Genomic DNA, 13,434 nt, shown 5'->3' on the forward strand with positions numbered 1-13,434 from the left:
GAGGGAAGCGGGTTGTCGCCGAGAAGAATGTACAACTCCCTTTGCACCAGATTGCAATTTAATTGTATACATGCCTGGCAGAGTTCCTGTGGTTCGCACGAGATCTGGATATTCCTTCAGTTCAGTAAGAACACCACAGGTATCCACTTCTGTTGCAACGGAATCAAGTCTGATGATCAGGCCCAGAGCTTCTGCAATATTACCAGAAATTATGTTTTCCTGTTGGAGAGCAACCACTTCAAATGTTGTGGTGACGAACTTGGCACGACACTGAACAGGAAGATCCACGGCTGTGACGGGTTTTAACTTGTGATTTGAGTAAGTGCACAATACCTTGGTCGATTGACGGAGTTCACCAGCGTGATCAAGACGCTGGTAATCAGATCGTGTCATTGTGTTGCAGCGAGCTCCGGTATCAATCCTGAAGGTCACTTGCTTTCCTGATACCAAGAGAGCCTGTCTCCATTTGTCACAAGGGAATGAAAGCGTTGTCTGCAATGCGCTGATCTGCAGAATGTTTCCATTAGTTTCATCTGCCTACTCGTTTGTATCAGCAGGAGCACCGTCCGACTGAGTTTCCACCGAGTGCACGCTAGTGCGTCGACGGCAAACTGCAAGCCAATGGTTTGGCTTCTTGCAGTAAGAGCAGGTGGATCAAATTGCTGGACATACACCACGATTCCATGAACGGTCAGGATCCTTCCCACAGCGATAGCAACTGTCCTTACGCCGCTGTATATTCGAGGTAGGTCTCACGCGTGATGCCTATAATGGTCCTGGGTTAGATTGTGGTTTTGGCCTCGCACGCTTGCAATGTACAGCAGCCACACTCATATCCTCATCACGGACAATGCGAATCTGAGTCCTTGAAAGTTCAAACTGCTGACCCACTTCAAGAGCTTTGGCCAGCGTAAGTTCTTCACCTCTGTCTTGTGGGCGTTCCTGAACTTTCTCCTCATAAACTCCTCGTATGATGGCATCCACGAGCACATCTTCAGGCTGCACATATTCACAGTCCAAGAGAATGAGCCGCAAGTCCTTGACAAAGTTGTCAAACGATTCACTGGGGCTTTGTTTCCTCCTGACCAGATGATGTCTCGCGATGCGCTTGTTTTTCCTCGGACAGATATAGAATTCGAATTTGTCCAAAACTATGTTGGGGTCATTCCTCTCACCTTCAATCCACTCAAAGGTCTTGTATATCTCTCGTCCTTGTTCTCCGATCCACGTTCCAAGCCACCCCGCCTTGTGTTTGTCAGGCAGCCCAGGCAATGGACCGTCAAAAACGAATCCAACGTCGTTTCGGAATCGGACAAATTCCTGATACAGCGAAGTCGAATCCCAGTCAATAGTTGGGTGTTCAAAGTTCACGGATGCCATAGTTTATACGTTTCAAATACCAGCATCAGATGGCGTGGATGTACGGAGATCTTTGCAGATTCTTCTGACACCTTGGAAGATACTCAGGACTCCATGTTGGGCCAGACCGGAAGTGACGTTTATTCACGATCACGGAGCACAACGAACCACAACCGGAAATCAACATACGTTACATAACCCTTGAGGCAAGCTGACGTTTCCGGAGCCCTGGTTTCATGGCCGTAACTCTGGGTAGGCCTGGCCTACCCAAAAATTTGGAGCCTAGGAATATATTTTACTTTTTGCTTTGTGTTCCCAATAATTTTTATTCTCGTCTTGTTCTATTAACGAATGAGAGGTATTTTATTCAGACAAAAATTTGGAGTATTCTTGGATTTTGTTTTTTTCAAGCCTTTGAAAGTATCTGATTGGCCGACCCAAACACCTACCTTCAGTTAGGGCCCTGCCTTACCTGGCGAAGGGCTGAAGTCACGATACATCAGCTGCACCCCACTCACATTGTTTGTATTCTTGTCACATCAGTCACACCTCACTTCCCACAGCAGTACTCATCAATTTTCAGTTGAAATCCATTGTTTAACCTTCAGATGAACAATGGGGTACAGGTATACTCCAACTTCTCTTTGAACTCCAAAACTTTGTCTCCACAATTGGCCGAAGGTATATTGTGTCGTTTGACGCGGATGGACATTCGCCTTCACACAAACCAGTACTTTACTGTAAAATGGTCTTCTTCTTGTTCTTCTTCTTGTCTTTTCTCCATTTCCTCGCATTACAGAAATGGAACAATCAAATAATTTGATGGTCAAATGAAATTTGGAAGATTGAAGTTCTAGCTTGTTGTAATTGTCGGAAGAGTATCAATTTTGTCTCGTCCGTTTTGATTATGTGTGTTCTGTTTTGTTCCCACATTTCAGAAAGGAACCAATTTTTCACAGTGCGAGTGCATCCCATCACAGCCTTTAACCCTCGGGATGAGGAGTAGCTCCAAGCTCATTCCTGGCCATGCACTCCTGGGAAAATGTGGGTCCGAGTGTAACTCACTGGGCCTCTACCTCGCACTCATCTTTGTGGTCGTCATGGTCATGACATGCGCCCAGCCATGTGCACTCATAGTCACTCTCAGGTGAGTTTGTGTTGCCGGCTTGAGTATTGAGTGTGACCTGGAAATGTTGAGTCTGGTCATGCAGGTAGAAGAAGAAGCAACTACAGGGTGGTGTTGGCTGGCATTTCCTTAGAATCCTAGCCTATGGTGTGGAGCAGTGGTATACAGAGACATTGAGGAGGGTGTATGTATGAGTCCCAAACCCCCTCCCTCCTCAATCCCTCACTCTTCCCCAAAGCCATATGTAAATGTTGGAATGGATAACCTTAAGCTTTCAAAGAGAAATGGCTGTGAAATTTTTACAGCCTGGTGTTGGCTGGTGTTGGCTTAGCGGCCCTAACTAGTGAAGGCCGAAAGCCGTAAGCTCTGTGAAAGCCTGGTGTTGGCTTAGCGGTTTGAGTGGCGGCTTGGGATCCAAGGGTCCTGAGTTCAAGTCTCGTTTTTCCACTGAATTAACACCAGGGGGTTGACTCAGCCTGTCATCCTTCTGAGGTCGGCGAAATGAGTACTAGTGTACCGGTAATAGGGGCACTGCATCAGCGGCATATCTGCGCCCCTAACCAATGATGCAACCAGCAGCAAAAAAGGCTGCACACGAAGGGAAGGAGTATTGATGGATTCAGTTACTCTGATATTGGTGTGGCGCAGGCGTGATGGGCCGAATGGCCTCCTGCGCATCATTTCCTTGTTTCCTTGTCATCCTTGACATGGCCACTGCCCCTCACCCAAGCTCCATATTTCCACTTTAACCACAGGTATAAACCGTGGTTGTTACTGTCATAAACATTTGGTAAAGGGGGCACCAATCAAAAGGGAAGGGACTTGAAACATGGCAAGTGAGTTGGTAATCTGAACCTTGAAACGGAACATGTTACAAATCCTGTTACAAGTTACAATATTGCAAGGATTTAAGCTCAAACCTCATAGAGGTGAAAGGTGCAAGCCACAACAAAATCCTACCCAGCCATCGTCCGAACTGCGAACACACGAGGTTACCCGTAAGTAACAGGATACCTCATCCGCGTGCATCGAATCCCAGGGTATCATTTAACCATTTAAACGCCATCATTTCACCTTTAATGGACTTGTTGTCATCGAACTGCGGTTTCAGGTTGTGACTTTTGTTTTGATCGAGTACAGACGATGTCACATGGAAGTAAACACGACTCTGATTAGCCAATGTGATTGAGAACATGCTTGGCCTTTTAGTTTGGCAACAACCCTCCTTGTATTCACCCCTGATTTGCCATAAGGGGATCTCCTTTATTGCCTCAGCATCATCTTGAACAGTTTGACATCAGAACAATGCTTGCTCTGCTTCAGTCGGTCATTCCCAACAATACAGGGGAGGGGGGGCTCTTCAATCCCATGGAAAAGGAAACCGAGGAAAAGGTTGTTGGGCCCATGATGCCTGTTACTGTACAAACCATTATATTGTGATCTTTATCAACTTGGAACATCTCGAACATCTCCTCTCTCTCTCTTTTACTCTCTATTTCTCTCTTTTGTTATCTTTATCTCTCAGGAGAAGTGAATTCTTGTAGAATTTTTTTTTTTCCTGTAAGGCTTTCACTGGGAGGGTTGTGGAGTAGCTTCCACCTGAATCCTATCGAGGTTTCATCCTGATGACTCCGTCTTTCCTCTTTACTTCTTGGTCCCCTGTTTGATCCACTTGTATACTAATATGCAAGACATTTTATTTTGTTGTCCAATGTTTTTTTTAAAAATTTCTTCCACCTAAGGTGGATGGAGGTTATGCTTTCACCCCTGTCTGTCTGTGAGCAGAATAACTCAAAAAGTTGTTGACTGATTCGGTCGAAAGTTGGTGGACAGGTTGAGTGTGTGACGAGGATGAATTGGTCTGATTTTGGTGAAGATCTGGATCCGGCCTATCGGTGAGATAAAACAAACTGTTCAGCCTGGGGAGGTATGCGCTCTACCGAGTGCTGTTTTCGTTGGTTCTGTAATCACATTGTCATTTGAGAAGTGTCTGCTTGTTTTGAGGGTTTGACTTCGATGCACTCCTCAAAAACTGACGGATTGAGTTGAAAACCAATGGTTGTACTGGGGATGCACCGGTAGGTTTTTCACAGTTAAAAAAATAAATAAATTGTATTCTGTGGTTTAGGGATGTGCATGAGGGAGAGGGCAACACCCCAATTCTCTCCACGTAAATATTCATCAATGTTCTCCATGTAAATATTCATGTATTCATGAGGAATTCCTAAATGTAAATATTCAATTCTCCCGATGTATATATTCATGAAGACTTCGGATGGGTATTTGGTAATGGAGGAGTATTGATTATGGAGGAGATTAATTTGCCGGCGATAGATTAGATTAGGTGCATGAACAGGGAAAGAGCAAAGTAGATGAGGAATCTCGTCCAGGAATGCTTTTAAACACAGTTAGTAGATAAGCCCATGAGGGGGACTGCAGTATTAGTCCTCCTTTTAAGGAATGATCCGAATATGTTAAGGAGGTGGAGGTAGGGGAGCATGTGACGACTGCAAGTCCATAACATTTGGGGACAAGTAACTACTGCAAGTCCATAACACTGTGCGTGCGTGCGTGCGTGCAAGTATTCTATTAAGACTTTGGGAAAGTAGAATTTGAGTATTCGATTTTAGGGTAGGAGGAGAGAGTTAGGTACTCTAGATTGGAACAAACAGGAGGGCAAGTGGCATCACATGCAATAAATGGGCCACCTTGAAGGAGCTTTTGTGCAGTGTACAGAGCTTCCAATGAGGTGTAAATCCAGAGGCAGGAAGTGACTTGAGTGGTTGAGCAGGAAAATAAGGAGTGCTGTTAAGGATGAGCAGAAGACATTTATTTCATATCAAACAATGGGACTGGAATCGCTCATTTCGGTGCAGGAGTAAATGAAGGCTGGTTGAGAAAGTAACAAAGCAGGCCAAAAGAGAGTATGAGAAGGATATGGTCAAGAATATGAATATATAATGGAAAGGCATTCATTAAATATATAGGGGGTAAGAACAGGTCAAGACGACAAATGGCAGGCTTATTAAATGGTGGTAAATTGCTAATAGCTGAGAGAATCTATCTAGGGGGTGAGGATTGGCTTTTAGAGGAGTTCTTGGTCAGGGTAGAGGAAGTTGAGAAGCAGCTAGGAAAGTTAAGATACGACAATGCTCTGGGGCTAGATAATCTGCATCCAAGAGTAGTGAGGGACATGGCAGAGCAGATAGGCGTGATGCTAACCGATCTCCTTTACAGCTCATTGAAGTCAGAACAGGTACCAGGTTAGCAAACATAACTTATTCAATAAATGATCCAGAGAGGAATTGGGGAGCGAGAGACCTGTTGGTTAACTTCAGTTGTGGGGAAGCTGTGTCGGAGTGGCGACCCGTCCAGGATCGTGCCCAATAGCCAAGGGGACTGCTTAGGCAGCACCAACGCTCTGCACAGAGTATGGTCCCAATGGATGGATGGGTCAAATTTTCCAAATCACCAAATTCCTGTTTCCTTGGCAACTATTGTTTGTTTGGATGTTGCAAGTACTGTGCATGGCATATTTCATTTATTGATTTTTTTTTTAATGTATTTTTTTAATCACTCACGATAGTTCTTCTGAGTGGACCAGCATTGTCTATAACGTAAGCATACATGTCCCATGTGTCTCAGTCCACATCATCACTTCATATTGAATTTCCATTTCTACCAATACACACTCCAACGAAATTGCTCATTTGGGGTGAGACATCTACGTACCCATCGGAGACGGTTTACTCTGATTGTATTAACTAATTAAAGGGAGTCAGCATGGATCTCAGCAAAGGGAGATCGAGTTTAACAAATTTATTTTGAGTTCTACGAAGCAGTTTCTGATTAGATGGATGAGCAAAGTGCAGTGGCTGTTGCCATGTCGTGTATCCAGACTTTCAGAAAGCATTTGATAAGGTACCACGTTTGGAGGTTGTTAACTAAGCTGGTGGAGGAGCTGGTCAGGTTGCTAACTGGATTCATGATGGGAAGCAAAAAGTGTCTCAATGAGAGGACGTAAGTACCGGGCACCACAGGGATCAGTTGTTATAATAATAATAATAATAATAATAATGATAATAATAATTGGAACCATACTCTGTACAGAGAGTGTCGGTGCTGCCGAAGCAGTCTCCTGGCCTGTTGGGCACAATCCTGGACGGGTCGCCACTCTGACGCAGGATACTCGAATGGCTCAATTATCCCAGCAAGCTGTTGCTCAATTTGCCGACCTCGGAAGGATGACAGGCGGAGTCAACCCCCTGGTGTATTAATTCAGCGGCCAACTGGGCTTGAACTCAGGACCCTTAGATCCCAAGCCACCACCCTAACTGTGAAGCCAACACCAGGCTTGGATCAGTTATAGGACCATCATTATTCATTATTTAAATTAACGATTTGGACAGTGGGGTTAAGAGTCAGCTTTTCAACTTTGTAGATGACACCAAGCTTGGAAACTTGAGATGCTTTCATAAATTGGGTAAAAGATTGGTAGATGCGATTTAACATAAATAAATGTAAGATGCTGTGGAAGGGTATAAAGGAGAATGAGAAGAGTGGTTACATGATGCAAGGGGTTGTCTTGAGCAAGTCACACAAGAGAAGGATCTGTGGGTGATAATATATACAAGGGTTTGGGGTGGGCAAGCAAGAAGCACAGTGCCACACAGGTACAGGTAAAGCTAACAGGGTTTTAGGATGTTTTCGTAGGAGGATACAGTATAAATTAAGAGGTGGTTTTAACACTACAGGAATTTTGTGAGGCATCATGTCGAATATTTTGGACAGTTTTGGTCACCGCATCTCACAAAGACCGAGCTGGAGAGGGTTCAACGTCAGGCCACTAGATTGATTCCAGGCCTCGCGAGACGAAGCTATGATGAGCGGATTAAGGAGACAAGACTTTGTACATTAGAAAGGAAATGGTTGAGAGAATCTAATAAAAATGTTCAAGATAATGAAGGGTATAGACAAAATGAATGCAGGATCACGTGTGAAGGTAAGCCAGATGTTGTTGATCTGGACTTTTAGCTGTCTGTCTGCATGACTGTTCTGAAGGTGGAAAACGGAGCGGACTGACTTCTGGACATTGAGACGTAGGCGTCATTGGTGGTAAGTTATCAGGTCTGGCTGCTTGCCTTGCCCCCCCCCCCCCTAACAGCTCGAACTCGTCTAGTCTCGACTTTAGTTCGGCAGCAGCAGCGCTTGCCTCATTATTGTTAGTGGCAGTCTTCACTGTGCTTTGCAAGCGCTCGCATTCTGGATCCCATTCAGGAATGTATACTTTCCGATGGACGCGAGGGATGCACCTCTTGGAAATTGCAGTGACAGATTGGCAAAAGGCAGCGTAGCTGCTGTCAACATCTGCAGAGTCAGGGGCAGGGAGGGAGTCCACTGCTTTTGTTGTTCGATTGTAGTACATCTCCCAATCAGGTTTTCCGAAGTTCTACAGCACTTAGCGGGCGAGCTAGGAGAAGGGTGTATGACGAGCCGTACGCCACTTCTTCAAGGAACTAATCCGTCCATAAGGATGAGTTATTCACTCGTGCTTCATTTATTGATCGGAGCTTTCACAACAGCGTTGAAGTCCCATGAAGGATCTTTGGGATGGTGGACCAAAGTCCGACTGATTGTCATTTTAATTCCCTTTATTTATTTTTATTTATTTATAAAGAATGTGCAGTGACGTATAGCATGAGTACTTCGTTTTCTTTCTTTCTTTTTCTTTTTCTTTGGCTGGCGGATTTCCAGCCAACGTCCTTTTTTGTATTATGCTTTCTCACCAAAAGCTGTGAAAGATTTCTGAGACACGCAAGTAGTGATTGAAGAATATAACTTGTGAGTAACAGAAGACTTCCCTTGAATCACAAATGTGTCCTGATCCAAACTTGTACTGATTTTTAGCCTTTAGCCCTCTCTCCTCTGATCCTTTCTTCCAAGCCTCTGTCCCGCGTTGACGTACACCGGGAGCTGCCTCTCCCTTCTTACATACATGCAAAATATTGCCAGCTTGAATTGTTATTGTCCTCTGGGATGATGATGGGGAGGGGTAGGAGGAGGAGTAGGAGGAGGAGGAGGTGGAGGTGGTTTTAATGGCGATGGGGTTGATAAATAGGAAAACAGTGAGTATGATGGAGGAATAAGGGAGAGTAGTGGATAAAGGTACAAGAGAGATGGGGTGGGGAGTTGTTTCGTATGTAGCCTCTGGCTGCTGGTTGCATAATTTTCTGGAAGCAGACTGTGCCGCTGATGCAGTGCCCCTGTTGCCAGTAAGATGGTACTCATTTTGCCGAACTCAGAGCAATGACAGCCTGAGTCAACCCACCTGGTGTTGTTTCAACAGTACGACAGGGGTTCAAACATGAGACACCAAGATCTGAAGCCAACACCAGGCTGCAGGGGGTGAGGGAGTGGAGGGACATTAGGAAAGAGAGGGGTCAAAATACTGTGATTGCATGTGTTATTTGCATACCGGACTGGCAAGATGGACTGGACCCGAGAGGTACACACACTCGCCTCTAATTTGTCTTGCTTCTGAACGGCACATAGATCGGTTTGAATCTTGACCCAGCTATAAACTGTCGTCCCGGTGTTTCACAGGCAGGGTGATTCATCATTGTGTGTGCCCTCCCTCAGATTTCCGTGAAACTGGGTGGCCCGTCTGCCGGAATTATTTGGTATACGTTAAAGATCCCACTGTGTCCTTCGCGAAGAGTAGGTGAGCTATTGCTGGCACCATGGACAAATTTCAAATTCATGTTCTGACCTACAGAGGGCACTACATCAGCAGCATAGCCACATCCTCAGCGAATCATCCTACCCTTTAGCCTTGTGCTGCGTACAAAAGAAGATGTGTATACCAGCCAGGTGTGTCATTGCATGACCCCCCCCCCTCCCTTGTGTCTGTGTGTACAAAACCAAGGCTTGTGAAAAAGCGAGGTAACCGAGGGCACAAAGGCAATGTACTGACATAGGGGCTGCAGGTGGATGGGCACAAGCAACAAAATGAGAGAGGAGAGGGAAGGAAACCTACAAGTTAGAGAGTTGGGCAATTTATCCTTTAAGGGGGTAGAGATCATGGGTAGGGATGCGGGGTGATGGGAGATTGTGATGCACCACCAACGTGAAGCCTTTTTTTTGTATCCACTGTCGAGGCTCGTATGAGAGCTAACACAAAGAATGTACAGCAAGGGGAGCAAGATACAAGAGGGATGGGAGAGGGAAGGACAAAACAGTGGGGAACATGGGGAATACAAGATGGACACTACAGGGACTTTCAGGAAGAAAAGCAGGGTATTTGAAGGAGGTGGGCTTGGGGGTAGAAAAGATCGTGGATTTGGATGAGGGATGATAAGAGGTGGTGGTGGTGGTGGTGGTGGTGGTGGTGGTGGTGGTGGTGGTGAACAGCTGTTTTGAAGGCCTGGAGGGAAGAATGGGAATGAATAGAGTGAGGGAGTTTATTCCAAATATTCGACGCAGCGACGCACTGTTCTGGCACATGCTCCCATACCTGACCTGACCTGACCTGACCTGTTTATTCCAAAGGTGGAAAAAAAAGAGGAATGAAAGAGTGAAGGTGAGCAGTGATTCATGATTTGGTAGTTTTACCAGAAGGGGGTTGTTGGCGGACCATGAGCACCCTGCGGAAATATGGGGGGGGGGAGGGAGGTATATGTCAGACAGAGCAGGGGGGGGGGGTGAGGCCAGAGAAAAGACGGTAGAAAACAGAAAGACTGGTGACCTGCCTGTCGAAAGAACATATCGAAAGCACGTGATATATCTCGGGATGTGGCTCTGATCTCATGTCTGGAATTGAGGATCTCCATCCATTGTTGGGAGAGGAGAAGCAGCATCTCCAGGGTAGAGTAACCTGGTCTGAATCCAAATTGATGATCGGAAATCGGATGATCGGAGAAGAGGAAGGATTTAATGTCTGAAGCGATGATGGATTCTATAACCTTGCTGATTGAGAGAAGGCTGATTGGTCTGTAGTTGCAGGGATCTGTTTTTGCACCTTTTTTGTGCAGGGCAGTGATGTTTGCTGATTTCCAACCAGATGGCAGATCTTCTTCTTCCTCTTTCGGCTCGCTCCCGTTAGGGGTCGCCACAGCGGACCAACCGTCTCCATTTCGCTCTATCCTCCACATCTTCCATTGACACTCCAACCACCCGCATGTCCGCCCTCACCGCATCCATGAACCTCTTCTTTGGCCTTCCTCTTCTCCTCCTGCCTGGCGGCTCCATCTTCAACATCCTTCTCCCGATATACTCCGTTTCCCTCCTGTGCACATGTCCAAACCATCTCAATCTCGCCTCTCTCACTTTGTCTCCAAACCGTCCTACCTGCGCTGTCCCTCTAATATACTCATTTCTTATCCTATCCATCCTTGTCACTCCCAACGAGAATCGCAGCATCTTTAACTCTGCCACCTCCAGCTCTGCTTCCTGTCTTTTTGTTAGTGCCACCGCCTCCAAACCATACAACATAGCTGGTCTCACTACCGTCTTGTATACTTTCCCCTTCACTCTTGCAGCGACCCTTCTGTCACAAATCACTCCTGCAACTCTTCTCCACCCACTCCATCCTGCCTGCACTCTCTTTTTCACTTCTCTCCCACACTCTCCGTTACTTTGGACAGTTGATCCCAAGTATTTAAACCAATCCACCTTCCCCACCTCAACTCCTTGCAACCGCACCATACCACCACCCTCCCTCTCATTTACGTACATGTACTCCGTCTTACTCCTACTGACTAACATTCCCCTTCTCTCCAGTGCGTACCTCCACCGCTCGAGGCTCGCCTCAGCCTGCTCCCTACTCTCCCTACAGATCATGATGTCATCTGCGAACATGATAGTCCATGGAGACTCCAGTCTGATCTCGTCCGTCAACCTGTCCATCACCATTGCAAACAGGAAAGGGCTCAGAGTCGATCCTTGGTGCAATCCCACTTTAACCTTAAACCGGTCCGTCATTCCTCCCGCACACCTCACCGCTGTCACACTCTCCTCCTACTTATCCTGCACGATCCTCACATACTTCTCCACCACTCCCGACTTCCTCATACAATGCCACAACTCCTCTCTTGGCACCCTATCATAAGCTTTCTCTAAATCCACAAACACACAATGTAACTCCTTCTGGCCTTCCCTATACTTCTCCATCAACATTCTCAAAGCAAACATTGCATCAGTGGTGCTCTTTCCTGGCATAAACCCATATTGCTGCTCACAGATCGTCACCTCTCTTCTCAACCGAGCTTCCACTACTCTTTCCCACAACTTCATGGTGTGGCTTAACAACTTTATCTCTCTGTAATTTCCACAGCTCTGCACATCACCATTGTTCTTGAAAATCGGAACCAGTACACTTAATCTCCACTCCTCCGGCATCCTCTCACTTTCCAAGACTTTATTAAACAATCTGGTTAACAACCCCACTGCCATCTCTCCTAAGCACTTCCATGCCTCCACTGGTATACCATCTGGGCCAACCGCCTTTCCACTTTTCATCTTCTTCATAGCAGTCCTCACTTCATCCTTACTGATCCATCCCACTTCCAGATTCACTATCTCCACCTCTTCCAACCTTCTCTCTCTCATTTTCTTCATTCATCAGCTCCTCAAAGTACTCCATCCACCTTCTCAACACACTCTCCTCGCTCGTCAGCAAATTCCCATTTGCGTCCTTTATCACCCTAACCTGCAGCACATCCTTCCCAGCTCGGTCCCTCTGTCTTGCCAATCGGTATAAATCCTTTTCCCCTTCTTTTGTATCCAAAAATATGCCTTTTCCTTGGCCTTTGCCACCTCTCTCTTTGCCTTTCACCGCCACTCCTTGTACTCCTGCCTACTTTCTTCATCTCTCTGACTATCCCACTTCTTTTTCGCCAACCCCTTCTTCCTTATACTTTCCTGTACTTCCTCATTCCACCACCAAGTCTCCTTATCTTCCTTCCTCTGTCCAGATGTCACACCAAGTACCTTCCTAGCTATCTCCCTCACAACTTCTGCTGTCGTTGCCCAATCATCCCACCCATCTTTACCACCATCCAACGCCTGTCTCACCTCCTCCCTAAATTTCACGCAACAGTCTTCCTCCTTCAGCTTCCACCATCTGGTCCTTGGTTCAGCCCTCACTCTCTTCCTCAACCTCACCTCTAAAGTCATCCTACAGACCACCAATCGATGCTGTCGAGCGACACTCTCCCCTGCCACCACCTTACAGTCACTAATCTCTTTCAGGTTGCATCTCCTACTTAAGATGTAATCCACCTGTGTGCACTTTCCTCCACTCTTGTATGTCACCCTGTGTTCCTCCTTCTTCTTGAAATACGTATTTACCACTGCCATTTCCATTCTTTTTGCAAACTCTACCACCATTTGCCCTTCCACATTTCTCTTGTTGAGACCGTACCTCCCCATCACCTCCTCATCCTCTTTATTCCCTTCCCCAACATGTCCATTGAAATCTGCTCCAATCACCACTCTTTCATCCTTGGATACACTCTCCACCACTTCATCTAACTCACTCCAGAAATCTTTATATTCCATCTCACACCCCATATGTGGGGCATATGCACTGATGACATTCATCATCACCCCTTCAATTTCCAACTTCACACTCATCACTCGGTGGAAATGCAGATGACCTTGAGTAAATGAGAGGCTGAATAGAACAGAGAGAGGGTGAGCAAGAGCAGCAGAACAGGTTTTTAGGACACGTGGGCTGATGCCGTCTGGACCGGTTGTAGAATCTGAGTCGAGCTTTGACAGCAACCTCTCCACCTTGTCAGGAGAAAAGGACACAGAGTTCAGGGACAGCTGGGTGTGATTGGGTAAGGTGGGTGCAGAAAACAATAGGTTTGGGACACAAGATTTAGAAGCAAACACGGAGTATAGGCATTCAGCCTTTTCCCGTGCAGTGTCAGCTGTGCAGACCTTTC

At 46.2% G+C, this 13,434-nt stretch overlaps 1 protein-coding gene across 1 annotated transcript in view; it reads left to right on the forward strand.

Moving 5' to 3' along the window:
* LOC147017425 (solute carrier organic anion transporter family member 5A1-like) overlaps window positions 1-13,434 on the forward strand; it is a 55,744-nt gene that overhangs the window by 38,183 nt on the left and 4,127 nt on the right. The window contains exon 7 of the mRNA XM_085847083.1: window positions 2,298-2,506. Within this exon, the coding sequence (XP_085703209.1) occupies window positions 2,298-2,506 (209 nt within the window). The remainder of the gene's footprint in view (window positions 1-2,297; window positions 2,507-13,434) is intronic.

The sequence above is a fragment of the Eptatretus burgeri genome, chromosome 11 (assembly GCF_056783735.1).
Source record: "Eptatretus burgeri isolate ZD-2024b chromosome 11, Ebu_testis_v1, whole genome shotgun sequence".
In the NCBI taxonomy this organism is placed as follows: domain Eukaryota; kingdom Metazoa; phylum Chordata; class Myxini; order Myxiniformes; family Myxinidae; genus Eptatretus; species Eptatretus burgeri.